The 20,291-nt window shown below is 34.9% G+C and overlaps 1 protein-coding gene across 2 annotated transcripts in view; it reads right to left on the bottom strand.

Annotated features, from left to right (window-relative positions):
- The window catches only part of UNC13C (unc-13 homolog C), a 146,195-nt gene that overhangs the window by 51,906 nt on the left and 73,998 nt on the right, over nucleotides 1–20,291 (bottom strand). For both annotated transcript variants that reach the window (XM_061446985.1, XM_061446986.1), the window contains exons 13-17: nucleotides 19,199–19,349; nucleotides 15,845–15,913; nucleotides 14,375–14,464; nucleotides 13,312–13,440; nucleotides 6,628–6,761 (exon numbers count right to left, since the gene is read on the bottom strand). In XM_061446985.1, coding sequence (XP_061302969.1) covers nucleotides 6,628–6,761; nucleotides 13,312–13,440; nucleotides 14,375–14,464; nucleotides 15,845–15,913; nucleotides 19,199–19,349 — 573 coding nt within the window. The remainder of the gene's footprint in view (nucleotides 1–6,627; nucleotides 6,762–13,311; nucleotides 13,441–14,374; nucleotides 14,465–15,844; nucleotides 15,914–19,198; nucleotides 19,350–20,291) is intronic.

Here is a 20,291-nt window from a genome sequence, read left to right as displayed (position 1 = left end):
GTATGGATATGCTGTGAAACACTCTTGCCACAATTTTCCTTAGAGACAGACAGCTTTAAGCACATTTACTTCAATTTGGTTACTCATATTTCTAGGATTACTCATGTAATAATAATATATAATTTATTATTTGTATTACAGCAGTGCTTAGAGGCTTATGGTATATTTAAGAAATTACTATGCAGGAACCTTAAAGTATGCAATAGAAAATCACACTCTCAAAACTCACAGTTTAAAGAGACAAGACAGAGAATGGGGAAGATGACAAAGTAGAAGTGTCTTGCTCAAGATTTTATGACAGGTGAATGTCAGTCAGCAAGAGAATATAAGCTTTTGAATCTTCCTTCTGAGTTCTCCTCCCACCCAGGACAGGATTCTAGTTTGCATAATATGCATATATACATAAAAATAGATATACACATACTATGACATGAATAGTCAAATAAAATGTGAAACACATAAGAATAGAAAATTTCAGGCGATCAATCAAAATCTGGTACTTATCTCCAAGTATGTGACTCTCAAAAGTCGTAGTCTTCCCCCATTCCCTGCTTGCACATTGTCAGAGAGATGCATTTAATACCCTGTCAGACATATCTGACTAAAGTGACAGGCTGAATTACCAGCCTCATGAGAAATGCTCATTTTTCATGAATGTATACAATAAACACTAATGTAAACTGCAGAGCAGAACATGATTTTATTATGCCTGTAATTCTTCAATATTAAACTGTTCAGATGGTTTTGCTTCTAAGTATCCTGTTAATTTTCTAATTCTAACACCTATACACCTATAGGTAAAGAAGAAGGAAAAGAGTCTAGGCTTGACATTTGCACCATCATTAAAACTGCTTGGAGGACCCTAAAAATAGTATTGTAAAAAGGAAGACAGTTTCTCATAAATTCCATGTTATATTATATTGCTTCCTGACTTCATGTTATAATGCTAAAATCAGCACTTGACAACTGTAAGTAGAACTTTCAATTTGTACTATGAATAGTTCCAGCACATCTTGAGTTTGGTTCCAAATGTCATAAGCAGCAGTAACATTTTTTCAACTGTAATATATCTTTCTGGCTAAGAATAATGTCAGAAGCAGCTATATAATTCTTTTTACTTATCCTAAAAGTGACTCTCACATAGAATACTCAGACACTGCTCAAGAAAGTCCTGTCACAGTTCACAGAAGTCACCACTGACTTATCTACATTTTTACCACAGCTGAAGGCAAATTCTGACATATATAAAAATACAAACACAGCTGAAAGCAGAAAAAATAGTCAAAGCATTAAAATATAAAGAAGAAACAAGTCCCCCCAAAGTGTCTTTTAAATTCACCAGATTAAAAAAATTCACAGGCAAATTCATCACAGACTCAGGTAATTACAACACAGAAGTTCTCTGATTCTCTGACAACAAAGGCAACAATTAGAATCACGTGCATGACTGATTCTCCTTTTCTTACTAAGGTTTGATATAGGGAAACCTTATCTACAGATAACTCAATGAGAAAACATCCTTCATGGAAGGACTGAAATTATTATTAAATTCCAAACAAGTTATTACAGAGAGCTCAAGGATTTCTTAGCATGATTTATTGCTGTGCACAAGATGTTAATAGATGCTAAAGCTGGGGCTTGGATTCAAAAGCTAATCCAAATAAAGCCAAAGGGTATACCAAGCACTCTGATAAGATCAAGAGATCAAGTCTCCTCATACTGTAAAAAGAGCTGGACTGCATAAGAAACTAGTCAATGGTTAGTCAGAACTAGGTTGGATAGTCTAGGGTTTATTTTTGCAAATCGAAGACTGAGATACCATCTCTAAATTGCATAAGCTGCAGACAGAAATAGCCTAAGTAGCTTTAAAATGCACAGTGACAAAAATAGAAGACAAGGAGCTTACTGGGTACCATACTTCAGCATAATGGCTCATGTGGTCATTCTGAGAAAGGTGATGGCTAGTATTTCTGCTGTAATAAAGGAACAAAGAATCTAGGTATATCTTTATGTAAACAAGTGCTGACTCCTATCACACACATCTTACCTAATGAAAACAGTATTTCATGTTCCTGGATTTCAGATTAAAGTCTGGGCAAGAAAAGGACAAATGTATTTCTCTTTTCCCTAACATCTAACTGTACTCCAGACATGCAATTACTGGAGTAAATCCCCAGTCCTCCCTCAGGTCAAACTCTTTGAAAGAAACCCTGGAAAGAAATCTGGGACTTCTTTGCACTTTGCAAAATCTTTTACCCCTCTCATGGGAAGATGTATTTGAAGGACTAGATGAGACATGTATTTGTTAGAAAAAAAGTACGAATCCCAGAATTTCTTCATCAAGTTGGAGGAAGGACAGCTTTCAGCATTCATATGAGTATTAGTTTATATAAAGGCCTTTTCCTTTTGAGATAACTTGTTCTAAAAGGACATGGTAGCTATGAACTATACTCAAAAGCAGAGATGCTGTAACTCTGGAAGCTGTAAAGCAGCACAGAAAGGAGATACCCTCCTTCCAGTCTTCTGCATTATGAGTATCTGCCAAATAGTTATTATTAAGCTCATTTTGCTGTAATTTGGTTAATCCCTCATCATCATGGTAATGAAGCACAAGTGTATCAGTCTACACATGCCATCCTTTTGTGCACTGTTAAGCCTGGGATCTAAGACCTATACATAATAGAAAATCTGGGTTTCTTTCCTGTGTATGAATCCATACAAGAATTTGCATTTTCTGTTGTCATGGAGCCAATCTTCTTTTTGTTCCCTGTGTCTAAGCACTTATTAAAATATGTGTTTTCCTAATTTGTATAAATCAATATAGTGTTCAATATAGTGTTTAGGGGCTACATGTATACTTAACTCCAAGCTGTCTCTGAAATTCCTTTCTAAAACTCATGCTAGTTTCCATGCTTATAACAATTAGAGACTGATGGGTATTACACAGCTATCAGTTATGGGTATTATGAAACTATCATAGTTATTGTTGCAGCGTTATTGTATGCAAGAAGCTAACAAAGCTTAACACACAACAGAAGCATACAAAATTTTCCACATGCTGACGACGAAATGGTAATAGCAGCAGCCAACTTATTAAAGGGAAGGGGTAATCAAAGGTAAAATTCTACAGCATCTATATAAGTAAGGAATTTTGCATTATTTATATCACCTTATTTTTCAGTAAAAAGACTTTTCCTCTGCAGACTATTTCAGAATTTGGTCCCCAAGCAGCAAAACATTGAGAGAAATTTCCCATGCAAATCTCTACATATTACATTTTCTAACTTTTGTAAAAGCCACACATTTTCACATTTCTCAGTGAAGTAAGAGGACTGCCAGGGGAGTACTCTATTAATCATTTTGTTTCCTCTTGCTACAATTATTTCTCTCTCATAGGCCATAGTTTTCCCAATTTCTCTATTGTTCTTGGAGCAATACTATAACATTTCAGTTTATCCAAAGCATGGCTATTAAAATCACCTTCCCCATTTGCATGACAGTCTCTAATCCTCAACTTGTATGTCAGCCATACAATACTATTGATGGAACTTCTTGACAAACAGAATATAGTAGGTTTTCATGGGAAATAAATTAACCATTAGGTTGTCCATACATGATAATTTCCTTCTATTTCCCAAAATACTAAACTGCATATAAAAGGTATCCAATTATAAATGTCTTCCCTTTGTTGATTTCAATTAAGCCAGAATATAGTGAAAACTGTTCGAACTGGGTAGCTCTAACAAAGTGCTATATATAAAACCACAGAGCAATGGAGTGAAATTGAACTGAGCTTGAAAACAAGAAGAGCCAGTGTATGAAGCAAACCATAAATAATTCCTGAAAGCATTTATTCTAGATAGTACTGCATGTCTCCAGTTCAATCCTATCCTGAAAATGAAAAATGCTTTTTCTAAATTTATGGTGCTAAATATTCAGTTTGCTACTTTTAAGAATACTGAAGTCCCTGAAACTCAGATTTCAAACCCTGAAACTGCCAGCACAATCTCAGAATAGTTTATATTCCTTAAATTTGTATTACAACACCACACATGACTATTCTGAGTATATGTGCTGTACAATTAAAGAGAAAGCTTTTTACTCAAGATGTACAGAGGCACAAAGTTGAGATCTTGATTTCCAAATACACAAGCGTATTTCAGTTGATGATTTTGTTCTTGATTTGTTGTTCCTATAAGTGAACAGATATTTTGTTTTGATAGCATTTTTTTCTGCCTCACAGTATGTACAATGTGTGTACAAGTACTGGGAAGTCCTGGATTTGCTTGTGAATCAGGTTCCAATCACATTTTACATTGTTTTAACTAGTAGAATGAGAATTCTACAACTTAAGTACCAGACGTCATGCTTTCCCTTCAAACTTTTCAATTTTCTTATGTCATATAATAACTGCAGGTTGTTCATATAACTCCCACTGAATGGTCTGGTATGGTCTTTCAGTTGCTGCAATATTTTCTGAGGCGAATCATGTCATGTTTCATCTGGATTTGTAATCCAATACAGTTCAAGCTGCTCTATCACAGCATCTTTTTTGCCTCCAAGGCAGATATAAAAATAGGGTTTCCAAAACTGGTTAAGAAAAAAAAATCCTGAGTAATATTATACCATTATGAAAAACCCTATCAGAATGCTTGGATCCCTCCTGGGGATCTACAGTAACCTCATTTCTACACCAGGATTCAAATGGATATAGGTCTGAATGTTCCACTGAGACACTGCAAGGCCATGTAATTCTAATGAGGTGTCACAGTTTTCCATTATTCTTATGCATTCAACTTACATTTTCCTTCCATCAATTTCCTTTTCTGAGGCAAGCAAGGGGAAAAGGCTGTCATTTTTCTCAGCAGCTTTTACATGCTTTTGTGTTAGGAGAAGCATCTCTTTTAAAATGATCTATACAAAGCAACTCTGAACAGTTTTTCAAGGTTTTCCACCCACAGCCTCTTCATCTCTTGCTCCTCATTTCTCCTGTTTCTCAAAGACACTTTCTTCCCTGCGTTCACCCTTAAAAAATGACAGTGAAAATGGGAAAGAAGTCACACACATGAACTCTCTCCCTTAATCTGTCCCAGCTCCAGCCACTCCTGATCCTCTTTTCACTCATTACACAATCACTCAGCTGTACTCCAGAGAAACTCCTAATCCTGTCAGAGGAACTCTGTTATAGATCCCTTTTCTTTCTCCCTCATATTTGCCTAACTATACAGCTAGACCAATTTTTAGGATACTTAACCCCAATTACTCCTGTTTCATTTCAGTGAAGAAATTATTAAGAAGTGTATTTGTTATACAGAGAATTGATCTTTCACTAATAGAGGAACTTCACACTAAGTGGCATAAATAGAGTAAACAGGAAAAAGTTCTTCCCACTGTAGGGTAAGAATTTGTTCCTTACTAAGATAACTGCAGAAAATTACTGAACAAAGAGGTATTTATTATCCAGGACTGAAATAATCCTTCCTTAATTCAAAGGAAAGGAAGAAATCAGAAGGCAATAAAATCTCTTCCAACTTCTGGTTATCACCAGGAAGTTTCATTCATAATTATACTTTGGGCTACAGAGTGTCCTTCAGTGTCTATGATATTTTGGCTGAAAGAAAAAGACCCATTCTCGCTCTCCTTCAGACCATTCGATTAAATGCCATTGCAGACACCTCTATGAATTGTTTTGCCATAATACAGAAGTAAATTTAAATTTTAACTTTTCCATAAATCACCACAGCTAAACTATGCCCAGATTTTCTACAGTCTCTCTGTAAAATAGCTCCAAAGAGCTAAAAGAACTAAAAATCTTCCCTAGGCTCTTGTGCCACATTTCAATTAGTGCAACACCAGTTTACTCAGCCTTAATATATAAGAATTATTATAATTAATAATTATTATAATATAATAATAATTATATAATAATGTTCCTCTGCACTACTCCTGTACATTTCATTTTCAAAATCCAGCACTCTATCTCCTCTTTCTGTGTTTATTGATTGTCTCTCTCTTCTCTACTAGTAAATCAATGATAAGTTATTTGATTTGTCTTGGTTATTGATTGTACTTCCCTTATCTGTTACATCTTCAATTCTGAGTAGTCAACTTCCACCTAAATCCAGGATATTGATCTCCATTTTATAAATTTTCAAATCCACGTGGCTAAGCTTTCTCTTGAGCCAGTCAAAAAAGTGGAGAGGGTATTTTGTGAAGTTCATTATTCTTTTACAAATACTAATCCCTAAAACTCTATAATAATGCCTTGATAAGTCTCAGCATGGTTTGAACATCTTCTGTGCCAAGATAATATCATAACATTAATACTGTCATGCTATTTCACTAATCTTTCCCTTCTGTTTATCCATTTAGTTCTCTTGCGTAATATTTCGCTCCTTAGCTTTTTGGGATGGTTCATATACAATGTCTTTAATGTTCCTAAACCAAAAGGTTCTCTTTCCATGAACAGAGCAGTAAGTCTTCATCAAACAGTGTCAATGTTATACTCTGTATTTTTACAAATTTCTAGACTATATTTAAAATAAAACTACTGATCCAAGTGCATTTCCTGTCCTTATTTTAATAAACCCATTACCCTTAATTTTTAGGAGGAAAGTAATTACTTACTGGTTCAGGACAGGTGTATATGCTGTTTTATCTTCATCTATGATGGTGATCATCAGAGTAATAAGCTGCACCCAGAAATCCAAATTCTTTGTTGTTGGTCCCTGTTCTTCTTTAGGAACTTCTTGCTTCTTACCCTGTTAAAACAAGATGGAATATATTTTATACTAGTGAAATTAGATAAAATATTCTGGAATTTCCAACAACAGATTCTTTCTTACTTGGTTGGAAAAAATGGCATATTAAGAATCTTCAGAAATTTTGCACACAGACTGTCTATCCAATTTAGAGTAGATTGTGTGACATACTGTGTCAGCCGTATATAAAAAAACATATGAAGTGCACAGACAGCCACATCAGCAATGAAGATGAACAGAACCTTGTTTTTTTAGTGCATTTCCACGCTTTAATTAAATACATTCTTAAATGCATTTAAGTGCAGGTAAAATGGTCTGCTGAGGCCAAATGTTTGTATCCTACACAATAAATACTGATCATATCAGTGAGAAGGAACGTTTCTTGTTTTCTTTTGGATTATACACTGAAGTTACTTGGCCTAACAGCTGTTGTGCTGTTTGCTTTAAATGAAGAAGCAGTTGAATTTCCATTTACTTTTTAATAGCCAAAATGACAAAGGCTATTGCCCAAATTATTCTGCAGAGGTTTCCCAGGGACTCACAGATTTACTGGCAGAACCACAAAGTGTACATTTAAGAGAGGCAGAGGAAAACATCACAAAGTAGGAGTGGGAAAAAATAAAATATTTGGACACATAAAAATACTAGAAAATGGTACATAGGGACGTCCAAAGGAGAGGCTTGTGAAGGTATTGCTTTGCCAAGGATTTTAAACATATGAGCAAAACTAATCAATATGTTATTTGATTCCTTTTTTATCCACAGAAAGGCAATTCTTGTATACTTCTTGTATGTTAAGAGGACTGCAACCAGTTTCACATCCACATCAGAGAACCTGAGATGCCCCATTCTGTAATAATCACAAGGAAGGACATGGCTTATCAACATGGCTCTCCAGTCATAAATTAAAAGTTGGTAAGTATAGCAGTGCTTTTTATTGCTACTGACTAAAAGTCTGCTTTTTGCACCTCTTTACAGTTATAAATATGTATTAACATTCAACACTTACCAACTTCTATTGAGAATTTCATGCTTTTTAGTCTCCCTAAAATATTCATTTATAGCTATATTTTGTCTTCACACATAAATTTTGATTTATGAATTCTTAGTATTTTTCAGTTCTCTTGGCAGAAGGATCAGATTCCTTATCAATGTCAAATAAATAACTTCACTGCAGAACCAAATATGAAAACAAATGCTTTTGTTTCTGTATGGACACTCACATACACACATAACTTCTGCCAAGCAGAGGTACGTCTGTCTGCACATGCTCTTCAGCACAACTGTCAGAGATAGAAAGGGGTCACCCAGCTAGCAAGTCAGAAAATAAACATGCCTATTATGCTGCAATTTTAAATATATGTTGACTGTATGTACAAACATACCTTTATAGTTCAAACACGACCACTTCAATGAACCCCATCTCTCTTTGAATAGACGACTCTAGTCAGTCTCATAGTGAATTAATTGTTATCTTAGCCTCAATTAACTTTTATCTACTAACAGCATTTAGAATGGCAGAAAGGGAATTTCAACAACACTTAACTGAAACTGCTTTTGCGGTCACTGTGGAATCATTTTGGAAAAGTATCATTAATCACACTGCTACATACTCAGCTGATCTGCAGATGCTACAGCTCCAGTGTCTAAAGGAACTTAAATAAAGGTGAGGCTCAGAAGCAATTAAAATGGATGGTGTGACTAGTACCACCAGCAATTGACAAACACACATGCAAACAAGAGTGTTTTTCAAAACAGAAATTAATATTTGACCGTTAATGTCACCCTGGTGTACATTTCACTTTTATTAAAAGACATTCTTTGCATAGCAAAGATTTATTTTTAGTATACCATTTCTCTCAGAAGCTAGTGAATGAAACCAAACCAACTGAAAGGCAGTTGTAGAAGACAAAGCCAGTTCCCATTTAGTTCAGCATCTTACCCAAGAACCGTATTTCACAGAAATCAATATGATCTTTTTGGAAAAACAAAACCCAAACTGAAACAGAGAAGGAATTTTTAAAGTAGTCTCACATTAAAAGATGCAGTTTCACGCACTGAAATGGAAGTGCATACTCTTCCCATTCCTTATCCTAAAAATCTAACTGGTTAGAAATGCTTGGAATCATTTAAGTTGTTCTTACATAAATTGCTATTATTGCTGGCATTGTTATTAGTTTTATATGATTTCTGACAACAGACACCTTCACAGAAGCATTATACTGAGGTAAAAAAACGTTGGCAGTTTGATTACATTGACTAGTTGCAAACTTGCAAAACCAACAGAAGAAAGTTCCACCTTGGAATAAAAATCAACTTGAAAGAGAGTTATTTTCATTTAAAAAAAAAATCTGAGAGAAGAAATGTTTTGATTGGCTTGAAAATGTTTCTACTAGCAGAACTGAGAGGCACAGTAAACCGCATAACAGTGTAGAAAAACTGAGTGGGAGGACAGCATCATACGATTATTATTTAATACTTTCTGAATGAAACACAATTTTAGAGGCACAAATATTTAATTTCTCTACTGTTTTGCTGAAAAATAGGGCTTCTCCTGGGCTAAACACTATTGCACAATTTTATTTCCCACTTCATACTGTTGAATGTGTTTGGAGATCACAGATTGCACACTTCATGATTCAATTCTTATAGTATTTCTATAAGAAATTAATAATCTACCACATTTTTTACCTTTCTATTAATGAAACAGAGATACACCTTCAGAAGCAACCAAATGCCTTGGGTTCCCAAATTCCAGCTGAAAAATTGACCAGATACTTACATTTAAGTACAGCAAATCTAAGCTCTAAGAAGGGATACATCACAAGGTAAAAGCACTGTGTTGCTATGGCTGCCTAACACCTGGCTCCAGAACTACTTAGTTAGTTGCTAAGGTCTTCTGTGACAACACACAGAGCTGACAAAAGGAAAGGTCTCCAAAATAAGGTAGAATTTCAATACTATTCTGCAGAGCAGGTGTCAAACAGAGTGTATCCCAGTGTTTTTTTTCTCTCATACTGGCGCTGCCAGTCATGAAATGATTTGTACTGATCAAGAACTCTTCAGAGAACAGAAAGAGCTTGATTTGCATGTCATTGGTTTCACCCAGTGGAGAAGACTGCAAAAAGAATTACTGAAGGGACTTTGGTCATTGTGAGTGTCAGCCAAGACTTAAGATTATTTTTTTGTTTTCTTGAGAAAACAGAAACAGTGACATATTTTTAGCTGACTCAGAAAGCTTCCAAAATGCTTCCAAACCTACTTTTTCAAAGCATTCTTATTTGCAATACACAGCAGCTAACTCTTCACTCAGATCAGTGTTAATTAAAGAGGAAATACTACATCTGCTGTATAAGGAATTAAGTAGTTCCCCATCAAAGTGCTTTGTCTCAAATGAGGACAGTAATATACGAGTCAGTAAGACTGTCAAGATGTCATGTTTTACTATCTGTATTGCTTTTTTTTTTTGACACTAGCTGTTCTTCGCATTCTGGTGTGAAACTAGTATGACACGTTTGCATACTGTCAGCATTTACCATGCTTCACTCCAGGAAATAGAGCTGCTCCCCAGGGGTGATATTTTGTTGAAAGATATTTGCTTTTTAACAGTGATTGTCTCTCTGACACAAAGATAGAGAGTAATAAAATGAGGCAGTGGGGACTCCTGAGCATATTTTGCAGTTTACTCGTTACTTTTCTTATAGTGATAGATTTCTCAAAATGCCAGCTTGAGCACCCTCAATTTCATCACTGTCTGATTTTGGGCTGAAAATAGAACAATACATTCACACACATTCCGACATTGAATATATTTTCTAGAAATACTGTGGCAGGCATCTCCGAGAATTCTGGTTGCAGCAGGTGGTTAACATGAGTTACAAAGATAGCATATATAACATGCAGGAACCTACCACTATAGGCCAAGATGGAAATACTACTGTGTAAGTAGACTGTGTTGGGTTCCACCTTTTCATAACATCATCCACAACATGATTCAGGAAAGAAATGAGCCATGAGGACAACAGCTGCCAGTCTTTCCCCCGAGTGAGAGCAGGTGGTGACCTACATATGAACCACTTCTTGTTGCTTTGGGGTTCATCCATTTCGGTTCTCACTACTCATAGCTCAAATCTCAGCTGTGCAGCTAAAACATGAATGTCCTGTGCTGCACCACCATGAATGGTGATGAACTCCTTTCCTCCCTCTGAGAGGAGGAGGCCTCACCTGAAGGGGACATAAGCTAAGAGAATAGTTAATGAAGAAGGCTTGAGGGTGGAATCTGGTGTAGTCTGACTATGGGGTTTGGCTAGAAGGTTAATGAAATGTTAATTACAAGATTGGTTACTGCTTCATTATTATAACAGTGTTACCACAAGCCAGTCTGCAGCTCCCCTGGATTCACTGGAAACCTTCAAAGCTATAGGTTCCAACAGCTGTATGCTCAGCTTTTCCTAAAATTAAACGCACATACAGATACAATGGTAGCAAACTGTATGAGGATAATTAAAAGGCAGTTTACGTGTACAAACTTAGAGTTGATGCAAAATTTAGCTGGTAATATTATCTATTAAAGCTAGATTAATTAGATTATGTTTCTCAGAACTGCCTCCCACCTGCTGTGAAACAAAGTTTTACTATCTGTTATTAAGTTCATATATGATTGTTGTTCGATTACTGTTATTGATATTTTCAGTGTGGTCTATTTATCTTAATTTTAAATGTCGCTTTTTGCACATTTTCACTAAAATTTCTTGTACTTCCTAGCGACTGTAACTATAGACACTTGTCTGCTTACAGCTTCTACATACAAACTCACCCACTGGAAATCTTGCTGAAAGAGAATAGAAGCAGCATATAAATATAGTGAAATGCAGTTAATTCAGTTTTCCAATGGAGTGAATATCTGTGGATTTATTTATTTATTTATTTATTTCAGGACATACTGACTATTATTGAGCTGCGTAAGAGAAAACCAAAACAATAACATTGCCCATCCTGCTCAAAAATAAACAAACAAAAAATTGGAGATGCATTACTTTAAAACTGTTTTACATTCTCTACCAAACACTAAGGCTATAATATCCCTGCAATTTTAAACCATCTACTAAAATAGACTAAAAACTACTTTATGGAGTCATAGAAAACAGTAGAAAAAATTTTTTATACAGATAAGCATTTGCAGATATCATAATGCTGTGCAGAAGTAAGATTACTTCACTTTTAACTGCTTACTAAAATGGATATCATCTGCTGAGAAACTCTGCACCCAGCCTAGCAACAGCTCATATTATATTTAACAGACAAAATCAACTTGCTGCAGAGTAAATGGTAAATGTTAGCAGGAAAACAGAACACCTTATGAGACAAGCAGATGTGATGTCTGGAGCTGCTGCTTCCTCCTTATTGTTATACTGCCACTCAGGTTACAATATAATCTGTTGAAGAATAAACACTCATATAAGCACTTGAGCATGAAGTGCCTGTGAGTGCTGGTGAGAAACACTTATGTTCAAAGCTTGGGAGACAAAGGTAAGTTCTTTCATGTAACAGGAATCCAACATTAGAAAATAAATTCTCGTTTCAGAAGTGTTGAATATATAGCATATACTGCCTCTCCCGAAATATAGAAATTCATATTTTGGATTCAAGTGAAATGTGCTTTCAGATAAAATTTAATGTCTTAGGTATCACGTAGTATGACTGTTCTTATCTATTAGATACTACACAGCAAATATGCAAATACTTTTCACAACTGGAATAGTCATTGAAATACAATTTTTCTGGTGTACCACCCAGGAGGCAAAAGTAAAGAACAGGTAACGTGATAAAGCAGTGATGCTCATTTTTGACAGCTGTATAATTTTGCAGGTAAAATTCTTAATTGTAACATTAGTTATAGCATAAACGCTGGCCATACTGTAGATAAATAAAAAAATAATAAACCATTCTCTAATTCTACAATTCTAATAGTTGTCAAGGCTTTTGCACAGCATTTGGAATACAACAAATGCTATAATTATTTTGCATTGACAGTTTGGCCTGATGGACTAATATCAAGAAAAGTTACAGAATTATCATGTGCTTTCTTGAAGCAGCTATTTGCTCGGATCCAAGTATGCCTCACAGGTGTTAAAATATAAGGCTAGAAAGACAATCTATCATTTTTAACAAATTATAATTCTTCTTTTCTAAAGCTACCAAAATGAAATATTAGATTAAAAAAAATAATTTCCAATTACGGATCCTAAATGAACAGTAATCAATCTAATGTTATCTTCTCTAAAGCCACTGGACAACTTTATAGTCATGTCCAATGTGATGACTAAATTATGAGTTAGCATGTTCATTTTGAAACTCAGCTTGTTAAACATTTTAGAGTTCCTAGCCATCTGTGGGTTTACTTATGAAACATTGCCCCTTCTCACACAAATAAAATGAAAATAACCTGAGTGCTTTGGTATGAAGGACACTGAAATGCTTTGTATTTACCTACGGTAAATTAACAATAACAAATGAGCAATAGCATGAAAGAAGTCAATATATGCCTTACCTGATCCACTAACTGGGAGTACAGATCATAGCAATTGTCAAAAATGTATTTATAAGTTGAGTCCAGGCAGGCTCTTACACAATCCTTCACCACAGTACTGGCTCGAGGTGGACTCTGCAATTCAAGTACCTAATAAAGTATTTCAGAAATGACAGAATATCAGAATTAGATTGAACACAAAAAAATCCAAGTGTTGCAATGAATGTAGTTCTGTAATGCGGGAATGAAAAGTGTTGAAATATAACGGTAAAAATATTTATGATTGCATTGACTTAAGGGGAACAGTTTAAAGACATTTTAAAACACATTCTTAAACAAGTAGATTGTATCACTGTTTTATTTTTATGAAATGATTCATAGATGAAAGAAACATAAATGCCCAAGGGTTTACAACCACCTGCAGTGGAAAACCTAAAGATTTTTCCTTTATTTAGGAAGTAATTAAACCACAAATTATGTGCTTTCCTCTGAGTATCAGCCAATTAACTCTTTGGTTTTTAAAGCAAAGGGTTCAGCTTTTTACTACACTTTGACTCCAATTTGAACTTCAACTAAATGCATTATTTTAATTCTCTTTAGGTAATGGCTAACACAGTGAAATCAGACGCTATTGCAACAAATGCTGCTTTGTGTTTCTGTATTTTCATCCAGCAATATTAATGTGTACCATCCCATTCAAAATATATTTCAGAACTTAACCACCTAGATATCAACATCTAAAGTGACTAAGCTAAGTAGATTTATCAAACCTGTTTTACTGTTAGACATGTGACATTATGATACTACTAGGAAAACATTTTATATGATACATGCTCGTAAGGAGTTCAACTGAGTTTGCATTATGTGACTTGACTTTAATAAAATAGGTAAATTTTTTGTTTTCTTCAGAAGATATAAAAATAATTGTTGAAAAATAAGACAACTGTTAATTTTTCAGGGATTGGCTTTTACTTCACAGTTAAATACAAAGTATGAACAAGATGACTTCAATGATTCCCAGTAAGTTGAAAGATGAATTTAAAATTGAAGATTATGATTTTCTTGGAAAATAAAAGGACCATACCTTCATTCGAAAAAAAGTAATGCTTGTAAGTAGGTCCACAGTTGATTTCAGATCTTGGAGTCTTTCAGAATTGCTGGCAGGAAAATTATCCTGGTGAATCAGGAAGAGAGGAATCATGGTGAAACTGGAGTTACAGGTAAGATCCTTGAGCAGCTTTGAAAAAAAAACCTCTAAGAAAACAAAGATGCTGTTTGGAAGGATTAGAAATGTTCATGTGTTACCTGAATTCTGCCCCTGAGAAAGTTTGTAATGAGTATCCCTTTGACATGAATAGAAGCACTTCTGATAATTCTCCTCTATTTGTAATACAAATGATTTAAAAGAGTGTGGTATTTCAAAAATATTAATGGAATAAAAAATACTACAAAAAGATTGGAAAATGATGCTAATGAAAATAATTTATGGGTTCTCCATGGCACAGAAATCACTTGTAGGCATAAATGCAACAGTAAGCTTAATATAGAAATCATATATTGAATTTTTACTATGATCTCTAGGCTAACAAGAAGACTGATGGGAAGTAGTCTTATTTAAATGGCTCCATACCAATGAAACATCACTCAGATATCCTCACGCTCCAATACTTTCTGGATAATACTCTGCAAAATTAAAAGTTTCTAGGACGAACATGTCTGCTGCATGAAAGATGTGGTTTTAAAAACTGAGTATGTGCAACTTTTACTACCTCTAATGCCTTGGCTTCTTTTAAATATTCCCTTTCTCCTTCAGTTTTAGAAAGCAGACCAGATGAAGAACAGAGGAATCCTTGGTTTGGAGGCTGCCAACCCTAGAAGCTGAAAGGAGAGCCATAGCTGATGGACCACTAATTGTGTATGTATCATCCAGAAGTTCATGATCCAGTGGAACAGAAAAGAGAGGGAGCTCAGAATGGTATGATAACTGGGAGGTATTCAGTGCATGCCTCTTTCCTGAAAGGCTGGGTTGGAGCATACCTCAGTGGAAAGAACTTCCATGAGGCAGAAATGAAACTGGACTTCCTATCATGTAGAAAAATTAAGAGTCAAGTCTCTTTCAACATTCCTAGGATCACAGCATGGAAGCTGCAGCAAAGGTATCAGTCTCTCAGAATAGATACAGCAGTAACTTCAAATTAACTGCAAATTGCACTACATGAGAAGGTAGCTCCCAGATGAACTAGCTTAATCAAGTTATAGATTAATTTAACTGAAATTGGTGAATCCTACTGTTTCTTGAATGCCTGCTCATCCCTTAACTCATTCTTAGCTTTTGGAAATAAAACTTTATTTTCAAATTGGAAAAATATTGTTATTAAAATGCTTAAATTCTGGGTCTCATGTCAGCACCCAATATTTGAAGCTTCTTTGCCACAAAAGGGATTAATGTCTGAAACTGTTTTAACCAAATATAGCCTACATGGAATATTTAACACACACACACACCCACCCCCAACATTTGAGTTGTTCTCTACATGGAATACATTGCACATACCCTGTATTTAGACAAATCAATCCTCAGAGAATTGTGCAATTGATCCAGCAGTTTTATGAACTTTTCCCTCTGTAAAAAGAAAACAAGAATATGTTGCATAAGAATCTGCAGGTTCCTGTAACTGGTGGGGTTTTAGAAAGCTGCTTTCCATTCTTAAAAACAGATTGTTTTCTGTGTTTCCTATATAAGTACTGGTCTGAGATAATTGCGGTTAAAGGGCAGACAATGTATCTTTTACTACTCTATTTTCCCTTTTTATCCTACTTGGTTTGCATTCAGCACTATGCAGCTGTGCAATATATTAGTGAGGTGACACAGACTTTCCCATGCAGCTTTTTCCTTTTAAAATGACCTATGTATTGTTAAATAACTCAAAATATCTAAAAATTGAAAAACATTGTTTGATGTCTCTGACCAAAAACACAGTAACAGCATAAATTCAGTATAAAATTCAAAGTTTTAAGTTATGTTAGCAATGTTTATTAAACAGATAAGCTTGTAAAATCTTTATACTTGCCTTGTAATTGCTTACCTCTTGAAGAAAGCACTTCCCCCTCCCTTTAATGTGTACTAAGCAGTAACTATTTACAGCAGAATTTGGTGTAAAAGTATGACTGAAAAGTATATTTCAGAAACAGTGGATTTTGTAGGAATAAGCTAACCAAAACTATGCAGTTAGTTTTCCCTTTCGTATGTGGAGATTAACATGCTAACCTGATAGATGAAGGTGAAGTGAAAGTATTTTGCTGTGAGATACCCAGCTGAATTGTGCCATTCTCAAGTAATACTAATGAGTTTCTAATTAACAATCTTCATGTTAGAACGTTTTCCATAGCCCACTGCACAAAACTGTGCAGAAATCCTTGCCAGCCTAAGTGGAAACAGCAGATTTGTAGAACTATCAAGATCTGGTAGCTCTCAGAATGCGTAACTGAATCTGAACCATTCCTGAGATATGACTGGCACTAATATGAAGTAGGGTTCCTTGTGCACTCTCACCAGGGGAGCCCTAATCTACACCAAAAGCCACTACTCTGGAACAGATCTCAAGGGATCAAAAAGGAACTTTTTTATCATGCTATAAATCTTTACTGAAATATTCAGTCAGCCAAATCCTTCCCAGCTGTAGCCTGAGGACTTGAATTTGAGATGTTCTTTTTGATGAATGATGTGCAGCTATCCACTAACAAATGCCTTTTGACCCAAGAGAAAAATAATCTAAAATTTTGCCTATAAGTCAACTGTTTTGAAAAAAAGAGCTACAAATCTCTATTAGTAATGCTTACTATTGTCTTTCCATCCATCTGTTGAACCAAGAATTGGATTGAAATTTGTGTCAAAGGTAAACTGGCATTAACATCAGGGAGAGTACTAAATCTCCATCCAATCTGAGGATAAAAGTAGTTCTGATTGTTAGAAAAATGGAAAAAAGGATAGAAAATCCAGTAAAAGCATTCTCAATTTAAAAATCTGGATGAAATCCAGAAGTCTAATAGAGCTTGAACATTGAAAGAATAGTCTTCTTTCAATGAAGATAAAGGCTCATTCCATAATAAACCATCAGTTAGCTTAGAAAACTTTAATGAGAACAGAATAATATTCTACTGTCATCACAGTAAAATCACTAGATCACATCTTATATATAAAAATATTTGTTTCATATTGTATATATTGTTATTATATTATTGTATATATTGTTGTTATATAAAAATATTTTACTTTGCAGTATTGGAACAGTGTTAATATTCCTCTTTCAAAGCAAATCTCTAGTATTAGGAGATAAAGTTCCACTTCAAGAACATGCTGTCTCCAAACTAAAGACCCATAAACTGTTTTTATAGTAAGTATTTCTCTATTGCTGAACAGACATGAAAATAACTTGTTTGTTTGCTTGTTTTCAACAGACTCATCCCTTAAATTTGAAAACATGTTTCTATTAGTACTACTTTAGGTGTACTGAGAAAGTAATTTACAGCTGTAAGCAGTACCATCAAACCCTGACATTCAGATTCAGCACTAATAAGAAAAATCAATCTTTGGCATTACTACTACACAAAGTGAGTTTTATAGAGATAAGATCTATCTCAAAAATGAAATGCAAACTAATATTTAGTTTTAACTATTTGAAGCCCTATATGAAAACATTATGAAGGAATGCTGTAAGCTGTTTGCTACAAATCAAAATCTGTTTTAGCATCTGGAGCAAGTTTTTGCTACAAAACTAAACATTTACACCATTTTCCAAACATGGATTAAATTACTGACAATATTCAGATAACTGTGTTTCTGACTTTTGATGGGAAGACAAAAGCAAAACCAGAATTAAGCCCTTCTTGGTTTACTAGTCCTAATGTATCATTTCATAGCATTATCTTGAAAATCCCAAAATTCAGACTCTTTCTGTTACTCCTAATACTGGAGAAGAGCATCATAACCTCTAACACTACTTCAAGCTATAATTTATATTGAATACATTTTAATTATGCTTAATCATTTATTTCATGTCAGGAAATGGTATTTTAGAAAACATTATTATGCTTCCATAGCTACTGATAAATGAAAAATACCTTTGATATCAGCTATAAAAAAAAAAAAAGTGGAATTAATGCATTTTTCAACATCAAATTGTGTTTATATTCTGACTACATCATGTGTAATAGTAGAGAGATGAAAGCCACTCCTGAATTTTTGCTCTCCCTTCCTGTTCTCACCTCCCCAGTGTGGACAGGTGAACAAATTAGAATACAGAGTAAATGTAACTTTACATGTTCAAGGACTGGGAAGTCTGTGCACTGAGAGATATCTACCCACAGAAGGAAAGTTAGTAACAACAAAAAAAAATACTAGCACATGCTGAAATGCTGGTATTCCTCCTAAAATTTCTGATACCTAAATCCAGGACTTGGCCACTGCACCATTACTTTATCAAAAATAAGTGCTCTTGTACAAAGAATAGTATTTATGGCTAGATCCATTTGGTTACTATGTGTTCACTGACGGCACAGCCCAAGAAAGCAATTGCAACTGAGACTTGGTCTAGCGCAGTTAACTTTTGGCAAGCCCTACTGCAATAAGAAAACCTGCTTGCTGAAGAGTTTAGTACTGTGCATGAGTGCCCATACTTTCCACCCTATATGCATTACATATAAAGAACTGAATAGCATCTTCTCTACCTTTTATAATGATTGACTGAAAAGACTCAGAGTAAAGATTTTTAAAAGCTAACAGCCACTCTTATTCTTTTTAATGACCAACTTTTAGAAAAATAATTAATTTAGAAGTTAGTACAGTATCATATATTTGATATAGAAAAAAAAAGTACTAGTATTCTATTAAAAAAGAAAGTCTACTTACCCCAAAGTTAGTAGCAGCAAACCGATCTGAGGCAGATACATTAGTTGCTGCTGTAGTATGAGCATAAAACGCATTTATATTGGCCAGCAGTGTACTCATAACTGCTGGAACACCAGGGCACATATATTTAGAAGACAGACAGGAAAAGTGCCTATAATTCAAACAAACTGACAGTTATTTTAAATGGCAAAGATTTTGCTCGCTCTTTCACCACAACTTCCTTCCAGCTCCAATGTTGAAGCTTTCAAGCTACCTCATGGAGAATTGTGCAGACACATATGAAGAAAATCTAGACATGTTTAATTGCCACTTGTTGCACACTGATATTTTCAAACTGAACACATAGGTTCACATCTGCTTCTTACTCTAAACACAAAACCGTGATTAACTATCTTAACTGCTATTAAGCAAAACATTCATTATTAAATACAAACTTAAAATCAAACACAAATTTAGCATAAAAGGCCACAAGAGATCTATCTGTACTGTAATGAAGAAGCATTTAATTGACTGCAACAAAGATTCAAACCAGCATTTTAGTGTTGCTTTTTAGGCTATGTTGTTAATGAAAGGTGAGGCAGCAAGCAACTTCTTGGTTCACCTTGATCTGATGTAGGCCATAACTGAAACTGTTCCACTTTGATTCGGGCCAGTAAAGTTTCAGTTAACATTAAAACTAAAACCAGGTAATCAGTCTGTTAAAACTGAACCAGCCAAAACCAGAGTTGCAATGTAGCAGCAGGAGATGACGGCTTATTACGTACAAAGAGTTTATATCATAAGAAAACATGAGATGCAATATGGATGAAAGATCTAACACATGAGAGCGAACAACATCATGCAAACCCTAAAATCTTAATTTCAAGATTTATGGCTAGGCAGGATTAGGAGGAAGATAAAGGGATAAAGGGTAAATATATAGAGACAGGAAAGAATGAATGGGATTAGGCAGAGAAGATGGCAGTGAAAATGAGTATAGAGCCAAACAGGAAAGGGTGAAGAAACTCCAATTGCTCTGGAGCTCTCTGCATGTCTGAAGGTCCTGATTTGGCAGCATGCTTCTCTTAGCTGGAGTCTCCGGCTCCACTCTACT

The sequence above is a fragment of the Pezoporus flaviventris genome, unplaced genomic scaffold (genome assembly GCF_033815535.1).
Source record: "Pezoporus flaviventris isolate CSIRO_AGI_PZ_B2104156 unplaced genomic scaffold, CSIRO_AGI_Pfla_v1 ptg000006l, whole genome shotgun sequence".
NCBI lineage: Eukaryota > Metazoa > Chordata > Aves > Psittaciformes > Psittacidae > Pezoporus > Pezoporus flaviventris.
This window is presented reverse-complemented; position numbering and strand designations above follow the sequence as displayed.